General features: G+C 44.9%; 1 protein-coding gene across 6 annotated transcripts in view; it reads left to right on the forward strand.

The window, feature by feature from the left end:
* qkia (QKI, KH domain containing, RNA binding a) overlaps positions 1–23,010 on the forward strand; it is a 47,519-nt gene that overhangs the window by 11,361 nt on the left and 13,148 nt on the right. For all 6 annotated transcript variants that reach the window (XM_037242120.1, XM_037242118.1, XM_037242119.1 and 3 more), the window contains exons 2-4: positions 4,606–4,748; positions 10,566–10,682; positions 14,417–14,560. In XM_037242120.1, the coding sequence (XP_037098015.1) occupies positions 4,606–4,748; positions 10,566–10,682; positions 14,417–14,560 (404 nt within the window). The remainder of the gene's footprint in view (positions 1–4,605; positions 4,749–10,565; positions 10,683–14,416; positions 14,561–23,010) is intronic.

Genomic DNA, 23,010 nt, shown 5'->3' on the forward strand with positions numbered 1-23,010 from the left:
CCGGGTTAGTGAGCAAGTAAGCAACGAGGTGTGACTCTCTCTTTCCTGCCCGCGATATTTGCTTAACAGATATTTTCTCTTCGGCACATTTTCTTTCGTTAGCTTTGGTCTCGAGGGATCCCTGCCTTCAAACGCAGCGGCTCATTAGCGAGGATATGTGGGTGTTGTAATGTCAAGCTAGGTGTTTGCTTTTATATATATTACATTTAGTTAATTTGGTACCAGGGTGCACATTCCTGTGCATGGCTTGAACTGTAGCTGAACCAAAGTGTTGTGTGTGTTTGTGTGTGTTTTTTCAACCTCATTATTGATGATCACAGAGCGTAACGTGCTGCTCTCTGGGGCTAGTTGGCTGCAATATGCATGCGCACACCCGCTTTGTATACACTCAATGCAAATCTGCATTATAGACCTGGACAAACATTAAGCTAGCTCTGATTGTTATTGGCATTCTTCTTCCAAAGCGTCCATTTATTACCAAGACAGGCCAAATGAGAGCACTTGCTCTTTGTCTTGTTTGCTGTGTACCCACCCACGTTATTACTTTCCTCACCTAGCTCCCAGAGGAACGCATTGGGAAATCTTGTTACGCCCGGTCTTTTATTTAGTGGCCGATGTACTTAAAGACTTGACTTTGGAGGTTTTGGCGAATCCCTGACACATAAATCTCGCCCGGTATATGCCAGCAAACTGCACTGTCATTTCTGTCTCCAGCCGTTTCGACCTTTCCATCCGGAGTGGCGATAGCGCTTCAATCCACATCTTGTCTGGATTCAGGAACTCTGCCGATGAGTCAGTTTAGCAAAGCTACGTCAGTGGCTGACAGAATCTCTACTGGTCACATCACCAAATAATTGTTTGGTGCTGCTATTCCGAGAAATAGAGACTTTTCAAAACGCACGTGGGTGTTAAAGTTGGCCAAAGCAAACTTTTTTTCCTAAACGCCAGCTCCAGGGACGTGAACTTTACAAGCTAATGTGGGATTTTCTTTTTTCTTGGCCTTAACTACGCTGATAGTACATCACACTCATTAAGGGCTTCGGAATAGTTTGGGTGCTAACATCAAAGGGTTGCGTCTAGTCTACTGTTAAATCAAAGATTAGCAAGTAAAAATAAGACACAGGCACGAGGGCGGGTGGGCGGGCGGACGCGAGGAATCCTTCTAAGGAGAGGCTGGATGGAGAGAGGAGGCAGCTGTGAAGAGATGATAAGCCCCAGAAATGCATCCGTTTTCATGGCTCAGTCACCTCCACCGATGCACCCCTTTTTGCTCTTTGCATTAAATAAAAATAAAAAAACTCTCCGTCTTTCACACGCCCGGCTCGTCAACTGTTCAAGTGGAGCGTTGTCTGGGATAAAGTCATCCGTGCCGCGATGTATTAAACATCCCGATCCCCTTCGTAGCCAGACTTTGCAGGTGAAAAGGCTTGTTCCTCACCCGTGTCTGTGATTGACTCCATTTTTTTTTTTTTTTTTTTTTTATAAACAGATGTGTCTCAAATCTTCCCACCGTTGGAAAATGAACGATGCAACGATTAGATCTCTTTGCAGCTGTTGGGTTTTATTTTTGTCCTAATGAATGCTGTGCTCTAAATTAGGAGTCACGTTCATTCGAGTGGAACTGATTTAATTTAATTTGTTTACCTTTGTCAGACTGCCCCCCCCATCACTTGCTCCATCTTTGATCTCTCCTCCGCCTCACCCGCCAACTTCATCCCGACGCTGTTTACTTTCATTAGATCTGAAGGACCGGCGCGTTTAAAAAAAATATATATATATATCCCTAACCCATTTTTCTTTTCTTTTTTTTATCTTATCCTTTTCTTCTATGTGGCCTTGTTTATAATCACATTTCTGGCTGAATGAACACCAAATTCCAACTCACAATAGTCGACTGCCAAAAATCCCTCGACAGATGAGCTTTTGAGAATATTTCACGAAGCGGTTTCTTCAGCAGTTAACGATCGACTCCACCGACTGGCGTGTCCTTTTTGTCGCCGCAGATTGGAGGCGATAGGGCAGTGATTGCGAGAAACAAAGAGATAAGAATAAAATGAGCAGTTTTAGCAGACGTCGAGGGTGTCGGCAGGAATGAATTGTGAATACAGCTGCAGTCCGCTGGCTCAGCAGTTCTTTTCTTCTTCCTCGTTACCCTATAACCACTCTCAAGGGCGAATTTTCATTCCCCCTCTCCCTCTCCTTTTGTCTGAGGGAAATGTGGACAATTAGAATGACTTTGTGTGCATTTTGCCTGCATCCTTTTGACTAAACAGACAACTCGTGACAGCAAGGCAATATCTTTGAACGTGTTTGCAAAGTCAGCTGGCAGACGACACCACAGCACAAATCAAATAACGGAAATTCAAAAAAAGTCAGGGCACTATCTGTTCCGCTTCCTACTTATTTCTCATAGGGATCAATTATATTAGGAATGAATACATCCAAACCAGTTCATTATAAAACCCGCATTTATGTATAATATGGAGCGTGTACCCTTTAAGGCATAGGTGTCAAACCCAAGGCCCGAGGGCCAGATATGACCCGCCTCGTCATTGTATGCGGCCCGCGAAGACTTCATGTGTCAATACTAAATATAAAAAAAAGTTATTGCTAGCATTTTTTATTTTCATTCATTTTTAAAATATTGTAACTGTTCTGGCCCTCCAAAGGAAACTCTGACTATGATGCGGCCCGCGACAAAAATTTGTTTGACATCCCTGCTTTAAGGCGTGTGAGAATCGAGGTATCACCGAGCGATCCCATCTGCTGCCGTTTGAAGAATATTAGATGGCCTGCCCTTGTCTGTTAATATTCCTTTTATCTCTCTTTTGGGCCCCTCCCCTCCCTTATCCCTCTCCTACAATCAGGCTTTCTGCCACGCCGGACAGCTAGACAAATGATTGTGTCACTCCGGCGAGGTGTGGGGTAATTTTGCAGTGAGTGCGGCGCTTCAGAAAGGACTCCCCGCATTGAAATTAGAGGTTGTCAAATGCTACACGTCTCCCCTGATAGCCTAGCGCGGCCCTTTATGTTAATGTGGCATTTCGGCGGGAGGAAATAGAAACAGCGGGCGGAGGGAGGGCAAGGAATGAAGGTGCGAGTGGTTGTTTTCACATTTTTCTTTCCCATTATAAAATGTTGCTGCCGATGGTCAATATTACAAATCACTTTCTTTTCATCATGCGCTTTTTTGCAAACATTTTGGAACGGTTTCATTTCAGGAAAGAAACGACGCGCTGCCTTTTGCAAACACGCGGCGCCGAATGAACATCTGTCCCACCGTGTGCACAGCGGCGATCAATCATAGGAGCCAGCGAAAATGGCTTTGTCATTTGGCCACTCTGCAGTCAGCGCTTTTATGGGAAGGCTTGTCGTAAATCCCTTCAACAAGGACGTACATAATGTTGCAAACCTTGGACCGGCACCCAATTGTACATCTTAGAATTTTCGTCCTTACGACGAACCTTCTTGGTTTGTGACGACGATGTTGGTAAAATCATCAGGTGCCATACGGTAAATGCAATTAGCCGATTAATCGGCGCAGAATTCAGTCTACTACTTTCACAATGACGTGACTTTTTTTGGATGACGATAGGAATCTGCGATGACTTCATATGGGAGGGTCGGAGGCACAAAACTGATACGTCCCTAAGGTGTGGTCCGCTAAAACTGCAGGCCAGATGTTCACGTCAGCCCATCAATCATGTGGTCTGAAGTGGGAATTCCCCTCGCAAAATTAACGTAATTCCGCTAGTTGTTGGGGGATTATTTAGCTATGTGACTGTATCCATCAATATTTGAAATGTGTCCCCTTGCGTATGGGATGACTGTATATAGATCTGACCCACCTTCCAAATGAGCTCCAATCCAAGGTTAAGACTTGGAGGTGCTTTTCAAAATGTTAATATAGCCAAGTGTCAAGTTCCCTTGCAAGTGTTTTAATTTAGAGCTCTCTCAACTGCCCTGATGTCATTCCGTGGGATAATTCAAATCCGTGCGCAATCCCTCCATACATCCCGCATGGTTCGACTCCCAATGGCTTCAATCCGTGGTTATCAACCGGTGGTTCGCGGCCCTCTAGCGGTCCGTGGTGGTATTGCAGGTGGTCCGTGAAATGGCAAATAATTGTAACATTTTTAGAAATAATGTAGCTAGGATTCCTAAATACAAAATAATAGTCCGCCCCGAGTTGCTTCTTGCTTATAATGATGGTCCCTTGGACAAAACTAGCTGAAGACCCCTAGCTTAAATGGTGGCACAACAAGCGAGCACATGTGACCAAAATGTGTGTCACTTAGTAATGGCTACAGACATTGATCCCCCCCCGACCAGCCCCATGACCTGCCCGCATAAACTGACCCCCCCGACCCCGCCCCTGCAGATTACTATTTGACTGCACTGCCTTTTAGGCAGCATGCTTGTCTCCATTATTTACTGTTCTGAATAATTGCTAGTCAAAACCAGGCCAACTTTGGTTATTCTTCTGTCAAACTGTTTATCTTTAGTTTCCTTCATCAAGTTTTATCTTAACACTGAAAAACCCAAAAGAACCAATACGAGTGATCCATTTGACTGACCATTCTTTATGTTTTTTTCCTCTTCTAGAGATCAACAGAGTGCGCAAACACATGTACAGCGATACAGTCAATGGCCTTGTGGACAGACACCCCCTGGAGCTACCTGAGCCTATGGGACCCATGGTCTACCTGCAGGAAAAACTGTTTGTGCCTGTCAAAGAGTACCCAGACGTAAGTACCGACATCTCATATTCTGTATAGGCGTCTATTAAATGCTTCGGGTCCTCATTTGACCGAGCAGCGCCGGTAAGTCAGCGTTATGTTTACAAGCTGCCAGGAAAGCTACTAAATTAATTAGCCCCCCTCCCCTCCCCTGGTGGTTGAGATGATTCAGTAATGACCTGTCCTCAGCAGGCACGCACATTCATTCAAAAGGACAGACCACGCAGCAGGAACGGCAAAGCTATCAGCCGCGATGCTTTGTCACTGTTATTTTAGTTTGCACACGTGCGTTCGTTACATCCCCAAGAAGCGCCAGATAGCGATGTTATAATTAGGTATGGTGATTGGGACCGAGGGAAATCAGCGGTGGGTCTTGATGGAATTATGGGGCTCTATTCTTAGAGGATATACCTTGAGATCCTACATGTCCAGTATCTTAGCAATCACTTTTTTTGGGTGTGAGTCAGGGTGAAAATTGAAAGGCCAGAGATGGTGGAGGAACTGCAAAAAAAAATGCTTATCGCCATCTGGCCAGCACTTAAGGAAACAGTAATGATGATTGGGGCCTGAACCAGGGAACATTTTCCACCTCTCAAATTTCCAAATGCTTCACCAGATTTCCCCTCAGCCTTAAAGGCCCGTTGGGGGAACAAACTGGAGAATGGTGACGCCATTTTCTCTCTCACTCACCTGGCACAAAAGCTTTATCGTTGTTTTTCCATCGCTTGCATGCGTCCTCGCTTCCATTGCCACATTGAAAGTACACTCAAAAATTCATTTACAATGCCCAAATAAATACGCTCATTACACGGCACACACTTAGAGGGTACCTATAAACCGTCCCTGAGGTACACCTTCCGCATTCCTCTCCATTACTTTTCTGTTAGACATCTTAAAAGTATGAGTAGGTTTTACAAATGCATCAATTATTTTTGTATGATTTTATTATTATTTACAAAATTTGGAGGTTCTTATTTTATTTACTGTACGACATTTGACAAATGTGTCGTTTAATTTGACATAATTCACGAGTCCGAGTCTGCCCATTTGTGTCCAGTCATGCGTCTCTCTCATCCGCCGTACTTAAAAGGCAAGCAGTTAGCCAGCGGTGCACAGAGCTGCTTTGAGCGTCACCGTGGCGACCGTATCTTGACTGACAGCTCAGTCACAGGCTATCTGATTGCGTCCACCTTCAATTAAATGCTATCTGGCGCCGCCGTGGCGCTTCTCTTCCCAGCGCACGCTGGCGTACACACGGGAAAGCCAAATGACAGATGGCGACGTCATTTAAGCTGACCTTCAGGCATCTGATAGGATGGGCGTCTTTAAATATGGCGCCCGTTTATTCCCTTTGTTGGAAGTATTAGCCGTTCAGTGGACGTCCAGTTGGATTGAGGGAAAAGTCGCCTTGGGTTCAAAACGTTTAGGGACAGACTCGATTGCGTTGACTCTTTCTCTGCTATATTTCCACTGATTATCTTAATGGTAATGTACCAGTCTCGAGCAGTAAATTGCTGAGTACACTTAACTCATTCCCAGTTCAGATTGATCTTTTGACGCAAATGACGGCGTCAAAGGGGACTAAAATATCCACCCAGCAAAATAACATTTAAATGAAGTGTGTGTATCTGGAAGATTATGGAAAGTCATCAAAAGTTCACAACTACTGTGGGGGAAAAACATCAGAGGCCAGGTTGGATTAAGAAGACCGGACGTCCTGCGCCTTATTGCGTCGCCGCTGCAAAATTAATCGGCCACATCCCAGCAAAGGGAAAGTCATTAAGATCGTTCCCATGGGGAGGGTGTCATCGCTTATCGTGCTGACAGCTCATATCCTTCTGACCCACCTTAAGTCATTACCCGGCTTCCAAACGCGCTGCCTAACATCTCACCTCTGCGCCTGCAGAATTCTATGGTGGGGGAGTTGACGGTCATGTAAGAGAAACCACAGGTGTCAAACTCCACCAAGGACATCTTGATTTGTTTTAACACTCAGAAATAGTTTGAAATTAGAATTGAAACGTAATTGTGAAACAAAGTGAATACGCACCTTTAAAAGAAAAAGTGAGCTCATATAGATTTGGTTCACTTACTTAATGTTTTTTTCCCCACTCTTACTTTAATGTCAAAGTTTGGCAAGTGGTGAACTCTTCTCGCTTCTTCGCTCCAAAACCTGAGCCGATGTCGATCTTGAACGCTTTCCCATTTTTTCCCCCCCCCCTCTACCTTTTTCCCCTATGCCTGCAACCCCACAATAAATCCTAACAGAATTATCAAAGGAGGCCACGGATTAGGTGTTAAATGCTGGATGTGCTAAAAAGAGAGCTTTGAAGTCTACGGGGCTTTCAGGCAAAAAAAAAAAATGTCACCGTTGGAATCAAAACAAAATTTACCTTCCTCCATCACTCGAGCCCTCAGACCTTTCATGTAGCTCACGCCGCCGCAGTTTTGTCCACCCTTCATCTCCATTTTGCACTCCGTCCTGTCGGAAACGTGCCAGTAGCTGTGCATTGTGGCTTCGAAAAGATGAATGTGCGACCGGAGGCGGGCAGGCAGCCAGCCAGCAGGTGGCGTGTGAGGTTCTGTGTTGCGAGTGACCCCCGACGACTTCGGGTATTGTTTCTCAGTTGCTGCAAGCTATGACTAGAACAGGAAGGAAAATATAATCGGAGCCATACGTTCGTTCTTTCGATTATTTCGATCGGGGGCCGTCAATTAAAAATGGCCGAAATATGATCTGGTATCGCATACAACCATAATTCAGATGATCGAAATCAAGGAAGCATTGTCTGCAATAAGTGTCAATTCTACCTCGCTCTGATACATTGATGAAGCGCTACTCATTTCCATAAACCCACGAGACGATCTAATATGTCATTGGTATTCCCTGCACAGCCCGTTAAGCTCCCCACACACACTCACACACACACACACACACAGAGAGAGCACTCACTCGTCCTGATCTCATTTCCTGTCTGCACACTGCCACAAACAAACGCAACAATTGTCCTGCTTCTCTGGACATAGTGGGTGCAACTGCTATTGTTTCATCACACACACACCCGTGACAATCAGCTCTGGGTGTCTGCAAGAGTTCAGGCCACATTGCGGTTTCACATACAAACACACACAGGCACGAGCGTAGATATGCACACAGCATAACCCGCCTGTGGTGTAGCGATAACTGGGGCTCCCAAAAAAAAACCTCCCTTTAATGTCATTGTAAGCCCTTGTCCTGAAGGGGGCTTTGTGTGTGTGTGTGTTTGTCTCACATACACACACGGTTTGTAGGCGCACAGCAAGGAGCTTTTTCTGTTTGTATGCTTTGGAAAATGGTCGAAACTTTGAAGTCATGAAAAGGCACAAGTGAGGAGACTCGGTGAATTCAAGTATTGTCTGCCACGTGTAGAGTGTCTTGTAGAGTATGAAAGAGTTTCTGTTGAGAGCAAAATTGTTTTTGTCGTTTTAAATATGAGTAAGGCAACAAGAGGAGTTGGAATGTGTAATAAAGGGGACGCTGGAACCGTCATATTCCTACTGGCGGCAGGGGAGTAGAATTCCTGGCAGGCTCGATGCCTTTCTGATGACTCAATTTTTTTTTATGTAATAGCAAAATAACAAGTTTTTTGGTTGACACTTATCATAGATAGATGAAGCATCGAGTTTTATTCTGTGTTCTAAAATATGGTGACAGATACCACAAGTTGAATCCATCATTTGAGGGATGGTTTTTTTTCCCCCCCTCTGTCTGGTCGGTTTCATGTTTCAAGTATGTGTTTCCATAAAAACACCGGCCCACACCCGACTGGTCAAACCAAAAGAATGCAGAATTGGAATGTTTTTTTGTTCTTTCTTTCTCTCCCTCAGCTGCTTGCAACCAAACAAAGATATTAGTGTCTTTTACCTTTGCACTTGCGTGTCATCCACTCCTTAACCTTTTCACTCTTTATTTGTCTCGGCTCTTCTCCGTCATGAATATGTTAATGAGAACGACGGGCTCTCTGTCAAGTACAATTGTCATCAACATATCCGTGTCCTCGGAGAGCGCCGAGTGTCGCTGGGAAGGGAAGAGAGAAGCCGGCGTCATAAAATATTGAATTGCTCTTTCCATGTTACTTTGGGCTTTGAATCCATCCAACCGTTTTCAGTTTATGGGCCTCTAAACATGTCGTATGTCCGTGTGGTGCTCTGTGATTTAAATAAGTAGTTAATTTATTCATGCTTTGTACGTCAATTTAACGTCACTGTCGACATCCTACAAGGGAATTTGAGTCTTTAGTGGATTCTTTCCGTTCTGCCGCTTGAAAGCTAAGTCGCTAAACAAGCAATAAAGATGTTTTAGCAAGTATATCAAATCGCCACCAGAAGCGTCCTTCAGAACACGGCCACTTCAAACTTTTCAAAAGGCTCCTAAATTGTTGACGATAAAAGTTCGAACGATCTCAATAAACCAATGCCGACATGTTTTAGAATCGGGTGTTTTTAGCAGTTAGCTTCTTTAGCAACACGTCGTTTCTCTCTTAACCCAAACCTCTTAGACAAGGCGTTTAGAGTGAAGTTAGGTTTTAGTTTGTGTTAATCAACCAAGTCCGTGTTTTTATTTTCTATTTTTATATCTCCGGGGCCACCAGAACACACGTCCGGTACAGAACAAACCAGCCAAGCCGCATGCCATTTTGTTTTTTAAACCAAGTGGTGCAGTCTTTACACAAGAAACAAAATGCCAATAAGCAATTGTCTAACCATTAAAAAGTCATTTCTGCCCATTTCAACATAAAATATTAATTCATTGAGGTAGTTTGAGACAGTCTTGTTTTGTGCCAGCATGTCTTCCAAGGAGGGGGTGCTGCGTAGTGTCGGCCGCATGGCCGCACGCATTCTTCAGCAGGCGGTTATGCTCAGAAGTAGCCCATTGCACTCGTCACCCAGACGATTAAAGTAAAGTAGCGTGTTCTATAGTCCCGTGCAACCGCGGGGCGCGCCTTTCCAGCTCGACGTGTTCAAAATGGCAGCCGGGAGTTCCTGACCGTCCCCCGTGCGTGTTTGTTTACATGTCTCTTTAAATGTGTAATCCCCGTGTAATTAAACGTGACTCCTTTCACGGCCCTCTCGTACTTTGCGTAGCAGCAGAGTGAGTAAGCGCGTGTGACTTGCCTTTTATGAATTCAATGCGTCCGTGTCAAGGCTCATCGCCGTAGCTCAAGAGACGAACGGCGGCGTCCCTGTCGTGGCAAAGTCGCTCTCCTCGCACCGCCGTTGTGCACTGAAAGCAACATTTGAACGTGCGCGCGCTGCATCTCGTCGTTCTAATCTTATCTTCACGCATGGCCGCGCACGCTTCCTTTCTTTCTGTTTTAATTTTGGACCAGAACCCCGTTGGATTATTTCAACACATTTTTCCTTTATCCCATTGGAAGGCAGTTCCAAGTGGAGAGGATTACCTCCGTTTATCCCTTTTCCTTTTAGTACAAAGTCACACAGCAATTCAAAAAAACAAAAGGAGCGCTTGAGAAGACATTTTATTTTGCACGCAACCTCATCTAACCTCCGAACTCGTTACAATCCCGACGTAATCAAAAGCCTCTTTTACACCTCGAACAATTTTCCAGCAAACGTGTGTTAATCCAATCATGGGGGCGGCCATTTTGCCTCTTGGCTATGGACTGTAAATGACATCAGAGTTGTTAAGATCTCAGGTCACAAACATTCACGGCCCACTTGATTTCTCGATTTGGTCATGTGAATTTCGCAAGCTGAGTCAGTGTTATTAGTCGTAGCTTTTGGTAATTGACATATTTTAACACCTTTTTCCTCTCTCTTTTGCAGTATAACTTTGTGGGTAGAATCCTTGGCCCGCGGGGACTCACGGCCAAACAGTTGGAAGCAGAAACGGGATGTAAAATCATGGTGCGAGGCAAGAGCTCCATGAGAGACAAAAAGAAGGTAAGCGCATTCCGGTGTATTTTACCCCGCATTATTTTTTCATGCCGCGCTCCCTTGGCGCATCGGAAAAATGACAGGAAAAAACATTTTGATCTCGCATGCTTTGCGCGGTCGTTTGAGGTCAAGATTCCTTGCGGTATGACGTTTTTAAAGTTCCTCGCACGATAGCATCCTGGTCGCCACGCGGAAACTCGACGCGGCGGCACCCGGATGCCTGATGGCTGGATGCTGACATGTGATCTGTTTGCAAAAGGCAGTGGAAAGTAAAGGAGGCGGCAGTAGTAAGGCGGAAAAGCGGGCAGACGGCCAAGGCCAGGGGCGGCCTCTATTTTGGGAGCCACCGAGCCGAAGTTGGAGGCATAAAGGGCTAATGCCACGTGTGTTTATGTGCCGACATCCCAGGGCTGGACATAATCCTTGTTTTTTCTTTTTTTTTTTTTACTTCTACCCCATTATTCTGCAATCGGGTTATGGGCTTCTAAAATTCATTTCATAGCCACATTTCATTTGTGACTCAGGTCAAAAAAAGCAAGTTGATCTAAGCCATTCAGACTTGTCCTGAAAAACGATGTAGCGACACATTTGGTGAAATAAGAACACATTTTCCTCTTCTCCCAGAATTGAATGGCCTCAGCCTCCATTTATTAGAAAGAAGGCCGCACGTATTTGTGATGAAAAATCTTTCCTCCGGGATTAGTAAATACCCTTCTATGAGGAGTCTATTCTTGACTTCTCCTCCATCTTTTCTTTCTTTAGTTTGGAGCTGTCAGTCGGGGATGCTTTATTGTATTCCATTTACATAAGGAAATGTATTTGATCCCTTTTCATTGTGGGAATACAACTTATCTGCGCACACAAAGTCCACGGCGATTCGCTGCACAAACAATTCACGCTAGCAGACGAGCACATTTGAGGCTGAGTCATAATCTTAGAAGCTCCCGGCAAGCGTTTTTTTTTTCTTCTTCTGCTCGTTCTCTTGTTCTTTTATTTTTATGGCAACCTCCCATTCTTATTTTAATTTTGCTCTCTGCGCTCATTTCCCTCGGAGTGTGTTCATTAGAAGAGGAGACAATAAGGGCACTCGGCTCTCTCGTCACAATTAGATCCACAAGTAGTTTGAGAGGAGTGAACATGTTCTGGCGCGTCCACAATTCCCAGTGCGCATCGCATTCCTGGATCGCCCGTCTTATCTAATTACACAAAGTTCTCCTTGCCCTTCGGTGTCGTCTTTTTTTTAACTTTATTTGGAGAAGCGGGAACTGTAAAAGGGTAAAACTGAGATCTGTCTTGACTGAATTACTGTTTTGACCCTTGTCTTCAGAATGTTTTAAAAATTCTGCCGGATCAGTTTTTTTTACGCGGAGGGGTTCAGAGTCTTTGGAGGTGTTACATAATTACAGTTCAGTCTGGGGCGAAACCAGGGCCCCTTTGGTAACCTCCTCCATCGCATCTTCAATCCTCCCGTATCGTTCGCCTCATGCCCCGTGGCAGCCCAGGAAGCCACGGCAGCAACTTTAGCCAGCGTGTTTATTCAGGATCCATTAGCGGCAGCATTTTTATGCTCTCAATAATTCAGCTGGTTGCTCCTGGGCCGCGCCGGCTGACGGCGGCTGGCTGGCGGGCGGGCGGGCGGGTTCACTGAAGCCTGCATGGCCGTGTTGGAGTGCGAGAGAGAGGGAGGCTGAGTGAATCACGGGCCAGTGGAGAACAATGGCAAGAGATGGAAAAGCAGCTCGGCTAGAAAATCGAGAGGAAGGTGAAGGGCGAAATGCGGTTATGCGTACCAGTCCGTATGCCGCGATTTCTTTTTTGTATGTGGATGAAAGTCGCTTAATGGGATTGGACTGTCCTCACTTTAGTCCTCAAACAAACAAGTGTTGAAATATTACCCCTTGGTTAAGTTAGTCTCTTGGCCCATTTGTCTTAAGCCAGCCTTTTAGCTCAACCCCCACACACCATCTGCCTTGCCTGCCAAGTACAAAGACAAATTAAATGCTCTTGTCTGAAGCTGTATTTCTTTCACATTTCACATAGGTGCTTTGGATTCCATCCTTTTTTTGTGTGCAGGATGTTTACGCAATTTTCCTTGAGGTGAAGGGTCAAATATGGCGTCGATGATAAACCAGCAAAGCATTCGGGGGGAGTCAAGTTAAATAGGAGGAGACAGAAGTTATTAAAGGATAATAACTCGTCCCCGGATTGCACTTAACACTGATAAAAGCCTCTCACAACCTTTTTCCTAGCCACGCATTTGTTCAGACAGAACGCATCGCACGCCAATTCCTCGGAGGACGCTTGTGTCGCTATCATCGCCACACTCTCGTAGTCTTCCTAGTTTGTTGTTGCCAGCCATGTCCTTAAGAACCTGCCCAGAGGGGAAGTCAGCGAGACTGATAAATTGCGATTAATCATTCCATCAGAAATAGCAGTACGGTAAAATAACGGTTGATTGTAAGGTTTAATATTTACTCTCGTGAAGTGTCCATATTTTTCTCATTTTGTGGTACCTGTGTGACTTTTTTTGTGAAGTGCACTCTTGGGGGAAAAAATATTTTCCTTTCTGAATGTCGCTGCCTGGCTTGTTGTCCTTCCACGTACCCTTCAGCTCTCTACTGCAGCTGTTTATACTGTTGACCTTTAGCCTCTATTTAGAGCAGCCATTTGACTCAAAATAAAAATGCCATCAAACCGTTGCGTTCGTCGCAGGATAAATCCATTGTCGGACTAACCTTCACTTGAAATAGCGTCGCAAGACTCGAACATGGAGGTCGCCACCTGGTGCAAAGCGTCTCCGCAGTGATTCCAAACTTCCGCCTTGAACCGACCAATCTCATATTTATCACGTTTTGTCAGAAAGCACACTTTGACCTCACCTTTTTTGACAATTACACTCTGAAAAGCACTCGAGATTTTTGGAGAAGAGTGGCTGTAGTATTTGAAGTTGAACCGCCCTGCTCGTGTCCCATCTTGAATATGCCAAGTTTCCTTTCAGTCTGGGTCCCCTAATGGTCCACAAGCAAACAGCCATGGTGGAATAATGGCCTGAGTGCAAGTCCCACCCCCATGTGGAAAAAGGGAAAACGAGAGCGGAATATTGAAATTTTCTGTACGTGCGTGGTAAAGAGCAGCGCCATGGCAACAGCTCTCTGCGGAGTAGAAAGCGGGTGGGTGGCACTCGTCTCCGAGTGCCTCTCCTTGGCGTTCCGCGACTCCATTGAAATCACGTCAGGTCCGCCGCGGGACGCCACCCTCGCCACAGTGCATTGTGGGGAACACAAAAGTGAAAAACGGCTGTGATCGACAAGGCCGCTTTGGATTGATCGGGACGATAATTGCCCCATTTTCAGGTCGAGTGGGCGAGATGCGGCTATTCGAGACCGTGTATGAATTTTACAAAGCCGCCAAACAATACGGTGTCTTGTTTCTAAATCGACTTTGCTCTGCATCAAACAATTATGACACACAATTATTTATTTTTTTGTAGTTCCAACTGTCTATCAAATCTCGCCCTCTTTTGGTGTTAATTTCTACGGGGCACCCCCCCACGCCCTTGTTAAGTGTGTGTTCCACTAAAGAAGGATGTCGCTTCAAAGCAAACCCTTAATGGCTGACTATAAGAGCCCTCCTGTCATCCCGCCTCTCTTCACAAGGACCACGTCGTCCTCTGATGCGTTTGGCGGCGGCGCCGCGCCCACGCTGTCACATTCGCTCACGCGTCTATCTTCTTTCTCCAGGAGGAGCAGAACAAAGGAAAGCCAAACTGGGAGCACCTCAACGAGGACCTTCATGTTCTGATCGCCGTGGAAGACACTCAGACCAGAGCTGAGATCAAAATGAAGAGAGCGTTGGAGGAGGTGAAGAAGCTCCTCGTACCAGCTGTAAGTACACTTTTGTTGTTTTTTTCTGTTAAGTTCAATAAAGATCAGCAACAAGATGATACAGTCCTACGTGACCCGCCTTCTATTCTTGGCCATCTTGGTCCGAACAACACAAGTACATATGGCACACCGCTCACTGTTAGCATCCTGTCCGCAAGCCTACATAGATCACATGAACAGCTTGGCCGAGTACTGAGATAGGGAGAGAAAAAAAACGCTCGCGGCAGTCGCCCACTGTGACTGCCACATTCCATCTCCGCTTCCCCCGTTAGCCGCCGCCGCCATTCTGGCGAGTGTTTTCCATGTCGACTGCCGTGACCAGGTGGACGAGGCAGCTGAAGGCCCAGATTTCGCATCAGGTGGCGGCACAGAGAGGCTTGCTGGTCTCGGGAAGTTGGGGGCGTGCCAGGATGTGACCTATCCAGTTAAGAAATGTGGATTTTCTAGAAGCCTAAAAAAAAATTACGAGGGCCTGCCACGACTATTGTTCTCTGCTGCCGTGGTGTCGGCTCTTGCTGTCCGTAATGTTGGTTTTTATCGCCTTCCCATCGCCCCGCCAGCCTGGAAATCACCTCATGTGCTTTTTCTTGTCAAGACTGCTTGTCTGCATCCCGGCCGCCAGTTATTTCTTTAGGCACTTGTTTTGTTTCCTCAGCGTGTATGCACACACAAGATGTTGACACAGTTGAACATTGTTGTGCGCGCACACTATCAAATGTGTACGTGTTTGTGAGTCCCCACAAAGCCAAGCATGAAGCCATCCTCGATGGTGACAGTTGACCACTCTGTCATTCTGGCTTTACCCAAATAATAAACCCATCGGATAAATCCATATTAAAGTAATATGATTTACTTTTAATTCACACGACGACACACTGGGACTCAATGTCAATCGTTCTTTTATTAAACTAGAAAAAGTGTTTCTATGCCCCCTGTATGTTCGCTCGGTGTGTTTTATATCCGCTAGAACTCCCCCGGGGGGGTTAGCACATTTTTGTCGTGTCAGTTGACACGCATCACGAGTGGGTGGATGGGTGGTCCGCACTGCTGGCTGGCAGCAACGGCCCTTTTTCCGCCGAACTGAATTGAATCGCGCTTTTGGTGCATGGGCATTGTACTAATGAAGGGCATCTTCCTCACATCTGGCGCTGTAAAAATTCCCCTTTAGGAAAGAAATCACACAGGAAACAAAATGAGGTCGTGCTTTTATTCCCTTTCAGTGAACAAGCTTTAGGGAACAACAAAAATTACATTAGCCTCCTGTTTCCCCTTTGTACAAAAATTGCAACTTCAGCCATAAATTAAGATAGAATCTCAAAGAAATGTCAATCCTTGTGTACCTTTTAAAGAGGTGTTAACATTGCACCCAGGGAGGAAAGAAGGGACATGAGCCATTGGAGTCGTCATTTTTTAAACTCCCAATGTAAACTGATCAGCCAGGAGGCAAGTGTGTGTTTAAAAAAAAAAAAAAAAAAAAAAGTCTGTTTGGCATCATTTCACACTTCACAAGAAAAATAAAGTGTAATATTTGTGCTGACAGCACGCCTACCATCGGTTATGTAAGGTTATGTATCGTTGTTAGCACGTTCAATAAAGCCCACCATTTGCTAGTATCGTATTAACAGGTGAGTTCATTGATGGCCACTTTCACTCTTGGCAACATCATCTACAAAAGCCATACACACTAAAGGTTACAGATATAATAACTGTAAAACGTGTGAATGGCGACTCCATTTTGACATAAAAATAGATTCACATCACATTCACATTTTATTTAGTAATGCAAAGTCAATTATTTCATTTATTTATCCATTCATTTTATTTTTAATCGACAGGATGATCAGTAGAAAATGTGAATCCAAACACCTGTGATAGCTACAGGTATAAAATAAAATTCTGTTGTTTGATGTTAGTGCTTCCTCACCCGTGCCCTCAATCGTGGTCTTTAGCGTCCTCGGTCCCGTGAACTTTAGAACGTCCCTCCCCGCATAAACCTGGTGTCAAGATAACGTCTGCGAGATGAGAGAGACAGAGGAGGGCATTCGGGAGATGCCCGGGAGAGCTTGATAGGGCTTCTCTTTCAAGTGTGGATTTCCTCTGTTGATCCTGCCTGTGCTACACCCTCAACCTGCATCCACATACATGCGCACACACACGTAAACACACACCCTAGACAAAATTGCCGAGCTCAACACTTGAGTCTTTCGTTGAGGCACACTGCACTTTGGGTAACCTCCACTCACACGCTTGTATAAAACAACAGTCCAAGTCTAGAGTGAGGCACTACCTTACACCTAAATTTGATCTAATGGTAGCTCGAGGCAAAATGGTGAGCCAGTGCACTCACAGTTGTGATTTTGCGGATTCCCCTCTGGCCTTCCTGTGTGGAGTTTTCATTTTCAGACTTTAATCATGTTCAGACTTCACAAGCTGAAAGGATATTAGAACTTGAATATCTGGCACTTTCCTCTTAATTGTGTTGCGAGTAGCTCACTAAAATCGACATCGCATCTCTAAATGTATTATTTTTCAGGACATTTCAAAAAAGGGGGTATTTTTAATAATATATGGAAATAATAATTGTGCGCCATTGGGCACTTGCATTATGTTCACGTCTAATGTCGACACGACGAATAAAGCATATCATTCGCCTTGTAAAGGAACAGAGAATAAATCCCCAAATGTAAATATAAACATGTTGCCCTGGAGACAATTTCACAGCGCGGCACATTTTGCTCCCTGACAGATTAAATTGTTACGCCGTGAAGATGAATAAGCCTCGTTTAGAATTTCACGTGTTTCAATTCACGGGATCGTCTCGGTTTATAGCATAAAAGTGCGTTTGCTTCAGTCGTACTTTTTACAGAATTCCTCGCATCGCAGACACGGTGTCGGGAAGTAAATAATGCGGGGTGAATGAAGTCCGCACTGAATATTCCTCTTCGCTAATCGCGTGTTTTGTCTTTATTCGCTTTCAAATCTTCTTCTCCTCCTCCTCCTCTGTCAGCCGTGTATGACAAATGAGTAGGGAACACCATCTGGCCGTATCCATCCATGTGTAGCTCTCCAGTTAATGAGGTTTACTTTCTTAGGTCCAAGCCATCACTGTCATTTCCCTTTATTTACTCTCAATATACCTCATGTATGATATTTGTGCATCATCCATTTGAAGGAGGCGAAAAACTTTCAAGCTTTAGCTTTTGCTTATCCCCACCTCAATTTGAAGATGCTATTTCGTACACTACGGTGTAATTGATCTCCCGTCAACAGCTAGGCTTCCCCGATGATAAATGATGATGGGAAATCCTCGGAAAAGGTTTTCCCGCTCAACAGGATGCAATTTAATGAAAGTTAGGCTAGGCTCTATATATATATACACACATTTGCCGGTATGTTTCTTCAAATGGAATGAATCCAATCAAATAGCAAAGCATTGTTAACCATATCAATCAAATCAAAGATGGCTGACAGGCATGTGCATTCCGGTGTCTTAAAATGGACTTTGTACAGCTAACTTTTAACCAACAGTTAATATCCCCCCCAATCCATTTCTATAGTACTTATCTCCACTACGGTCATGGTGGAGGCGGAGCCTATTCGCACTGAGCCAGAAGTGCTAACCGCTAATCCACCATGCTGCCCAAATGTAAACAATTCATGTTCAGAATGATCCTCTGGTTTAGCCTTACCAAGGAGGCTTAACTACACCGGCAACTTTTGTGTTTCCCGTTTTTCATTACAGTAATATAGAACACATTCCATTCCCTTTTAATATCCCTCTTTAATGAATACAAAGAACTTGAGTCATTGTGGGTTGGTCTTTTCTGCCTACTTGGCATCGTACTTCCCTCCAGACTACTATTACCTTCATCAGGCTAATAAAAGAGTTGCGCCAGATCATATTAACCTAAGGTGATTTGCACCTCCCTCGATAGAAACGAACCTGGCGCATTACATTACGTTGCAGCACAGTACACGTGTGTGTGTGTGTGTGTGTGTTAATCACGCTTTTAATTTGCCTTCTCGACTGCTCGACCGCTCCACAAGATGCAGTGTTCCTCCTTCAGTGCTTACCAAGGCGTAGTCACCATGTGTGTAATCGTTTTACCGGCACGACGTCGCTCATTTATCCAGCTCTCATATTTGAGGTCGTACGTATGTACGAGGCGAGCAATAGAGCGAAGTACAGAGTGTTAAACACCTCAAGATTGGCCAGAAATGGAAGCTCCAAGTGGTTGTCGCTCACAACAAATGTTCCCTTAGGAAATGTGAGAATTTGTTCCAGGCTCAAGCTGTCACTATTTTAAAGCCTCAAGTTAACCACTGTGTAATAAAACTAAAACAAAGAAAAGAGACCATAATCTCTGTGTCACAATAGGTTTTTATTCAGCTTCTCTTATCACACTGCTCACGGCATATTTTTTCTCCCAAATTTTGGATCTTCCAACTGTATCAGTCTGAGGACCTTCAACTGCAGCTTCCACAATGTTGACAGTTAGTTTGCCAGTAATCCAATAATTACCTATGCCTAAAACTGCATTTCTGGTTAGTACTTAGCCAGCCTTTAATAAAGGTAACAAATACTAACTATAAACATGTTTGGATAAGTTGCATGTACGCCAATACCGTCGTTGCCAACCCACATCCAACAGGAGGGACTTGATCTGGTCTTGGCTGAAGGAATCTTCCTGCTATTTCCACCCACCACACTCTCCATCTGCCCATCCCCGCTTGTATCGAATTTTAATGGCCTCCTGAGAGGCAGACAGGTGGCTCCCGCCCTTAAGAACCAGCACCCCTGCGGAGATAACCCCGTCCACGAAATTGGAGTACTTTTAGCCTCTCTGCTTTCTCGTATGTACATCTCGCTCTTTGTTTTCCCTTCAACTTTCATCGGGTAGTAAATTGAGCTTTCCCATCATGTCTGCCTGGGAATTAGTCGTGCTTCTTTTTCCATTTCGTTCACTCAAATTTTCAAGCCTGCTACCATTCCCTCAAGTGAACACGTGCTCTATGTACACAAGTCCTGAGCACCGGTGGCTAAATTACCTTCGCCGGCAGCACTGTCCTGTCAATTTCTCTTCACACACTCACTCGGTCTCTTAGCCCCCAACCACAAAGGTGCCTTCCACCATTGTTTTTTGTTTGTTTGTTTTTTTAAATAAAGTTCTTAATCCACCTGGCCTGGTTGTCCTTCAGATGGCTCCTCAAGTGGCCCAATGCCATAGTCAGTTTGAAGAAGCTGGTAACAAGACTTGGCTGTTTTAATCTGGCTTGGTCCTCCTTTGGTCAGGAGAGAAAACCCTGAGCTCTAGGCCAATCTCTGCTTCACTTTGAAAGTCCTCCTAATCCCTTTTACAGACAAGTCACCAAAATGCTGAGTGTGCATAAATCTAAAAGCCCGTGGCTCCATTGTTCATCGCTCCATCGTCTCAATTAAAACCACGCATCACGAAAGACACTGCAGCAGATGTCCTTCCAGGGTAGCTTGTTTTAGGAAGGCCAAGCTTCAACATCTGCAATGTTTAAACACACACATGCAAGCATACTTTGATCTCTGCATCCCCAGTAACCATGTTTACCAGTGTTCACGCACGGAAATGGGATTGCTGGGAGCTTAGCACCAGATGACCTAAAGTCTGCTGATAGAATTCAGATCCTGCTAGCTCCTGCTAGCTCCTTAAATTTCTCAACCCCATTCTTCTCCATGTTTGTTAACCTCAACAACGATGGCCTCAGAAAAATGTAAAATTGTCCCATTATTTAAAGTGTTTAATCAAAGGCACCACTTAAATTAGTAGTCAAGACTTAATTTCTGGAATTGACAGTAGAGGACCAGCAAGGTTCCCTATTAGAGTCCCGCTTCTCGCCAGAGGTACTTTTCATTTTTGTCCTTTGCTAAAGCTGCGGTGATCATCTCTGAGTCAGGATCTCGGAATCTGATGCAAATCCTCTGCCAGTATTTAAAGCTCCCCGCCAAATCATCCCTAGCCAAATCCCCTCAAGATATTCGCCGCTCGATTGGAGGGCATTAAAGGATCGCGAGTGACAGAACAATACACCGTCTGGCAGCCCGGTCGAATCGGGGATAAATGCGAATGGAGAGGAGGGAAAGAATCGGGGAGCTCACGAGGGTACAAATTTGGCAGAAGGGCTGGAAGGGGTCAACCGGGAACAAGAGACAAGGGACAGCTGCTTGCTTTTCGGCTTGTACAACACACTGTTTACAAGCGCATCATCCTTCGTGCACTTAGTCCGCTATATCATCTGTCAAAAACCGATGCAGTTCCACAAGCTGGAATAATCGTGCTGGTAAATCTCTCTATTTTTTTTCAAGGTTATTTATGTGGACTTTAATCCTCTCTTAATGCTGTTATGTTACATGAAATGCCAGCCCGCTTTGAGAATAAACAACATCATTCGGAATTTCTTGCTTTTTAGCGCTATGCTAAAAAAATCTTTATGTAGCAGGAAATAAAGTGTTAGCACGAACGCTAACTCGGAAATTTCGACTGTACTTCACTAAGCCGTTTGATTGACTGTAATGGGGAGGAGCAGCTGCAAAGTGTTTGTAATAATCTGACTTGAGTCAAGTTTGCGGCTATGCTAATGAGCAAGGGTGTTGGCGGTTTAGCATGACTAATGGAGCCCGTGGCTAACGGAGCTGTCTCAGACTGCGCCAGTGAGGTAAAGGTGTGAAGGGGAAATCGAGAAGCTTTGCATCGAGTCACGACCGAGATTTGCCAGAGATCGCGACATTTGGGAAACGAATAATTCTGTCGGCCTTCCAGCCATGTTCTCCCGCTGAATCTTGTCATGTTTAGTATGATGGGAACACGTCAGCTACATGCGATAACGCATGTTTGTTAATCTGTGTGTTGAAATGTCCTTGAACAAGACGGTAATCCCCCCAGCTGCTTGTAGCCTTTTATCTGTGGGTGTGATTGGTTAAATGCGAGCTAATAGAGTCAAACGTTTAGTTTTAACACAATGAAGAATTTTGCGTGTCGTCTGAAATAGGTTGTTGGTTCCAGGAACAGAGGTTGAGCTACGGACAAGACATAGAAATGTTGATATTTTCAATCGTAAAAAAAGTAAATTCAGGTTCCATCAAGGCCATCATAAACCGAGGCCTTGATTACATAATACAGCCTTGTTGACATTCATTTTTTTGTACTTTGGTTTCCGTGCAAGTTTTATAAAAAGAAGAAAAAACACTTCCAGTTTTTGTCTACCCCGAGACAGTTTGCTTCGGTCGCCTCAAATTGATTAGCTTCGTCGTTTTGTTTACTTTGGTGTTGAAATGTTTTGAGGCTCATTACAAGTGCTCATTTTCTTCCTTCCTCCCCCCCTTTAGCGCGCCACTTTTCCTGTCGAGTGTGGAATTGTTGATTAGTCATCTTGGCACTGTGCTGGCTGGGAGTAATCATTTTCCTCCAGATGTTAGTTTGGGAATCGACCAAATAGAAATGGCTAACAGGGCTGCGTGTATACGCGACGGGAGTAAAACCAGCTGCTACCGCTTCCACCCTTTCGGCGACACATGAAGTCATCCACTCCTCCCTCCCCGTAGGGTGACCCCTCCCCGTCCATTCCCACATTCCACCTCACGATCTATCCCGGGAGGCATACTGTGTTTACCTCGGAGGTAATTGCGCCGGTTCGGAGAGGCTGACCTCTGTCCTTGCTCAGGTCCAAGATTATGTGCATGCGGTCAAGTGCGTGCGCATTTGCAGTGACTGGCAGCGAGGCCAGTGATGGAAAGCGAGACGTCGCCGGTGTGGGCCCACCGGGGAGGAGACAAATTGGTTTTCGCCGCGTTGTCTCGTACTCTCTCTGGGTATCATCCCTCTCCTCCTGCATTGTCTCCTCCATCATTTATACTTTCTCACGGTTTTTCCTGCCGACCCGTTATTTAATTTCTCCGAGCTGTGTCGGCAAATAGAGCAGCTGAGGAAATACCCCTTCCTTGCATCCTTGCTCTCGAGTGTTTTAGAGTGCCGGTCTTTTTTTTTTTTTTTTTTTTAATAGACAGATAACCCATCTGTTGCATTTTGTGATTTCAAGTTTGATTTTATTTGGGAAGGTATGTCGCGCTGTTACAGATACGTTTTTTGTCTGGGTTCGTTCAAGGTCGCTACTTATCAATTGTTCGCCAATATTTTTTGGGGGGTGAATTGTATGCTTTAATTTAACAAGTCATTATTAAAAAGATTAGTGTTGCTTCTGGTGCCATTACATGTGAGACACCATTGTCACCGCAACACAACAATAATTTGTTTTTACGCATTCACTCAAGCTCCCGGTGTCTCGAAGCATTCACAATTTAGCATGCACGTGGTGACCTCATTGCAAGGTTGTCAGGAAGGCAGTGGGACATGGCTAACCTACTTTATCTCATCACACTGCTGTCTACCTTCACTCCGCTCCTCTTCTTCCTCTCCCTCCCC

This window comes from Syngnathus acus, chromosome 22 (genome assembly GCF_901709675.1).
Source record: "Syngnathus acus chromosome 22, fSynAcu1.2, whole genome shotgun sequence".
Taxonomy (NCBI): Eukaryota; Metazoa; Chordata; class Actinopteri; order Syngnathiformes; family Syngnathidae; genus Syngnathus; species Syngnathus acus.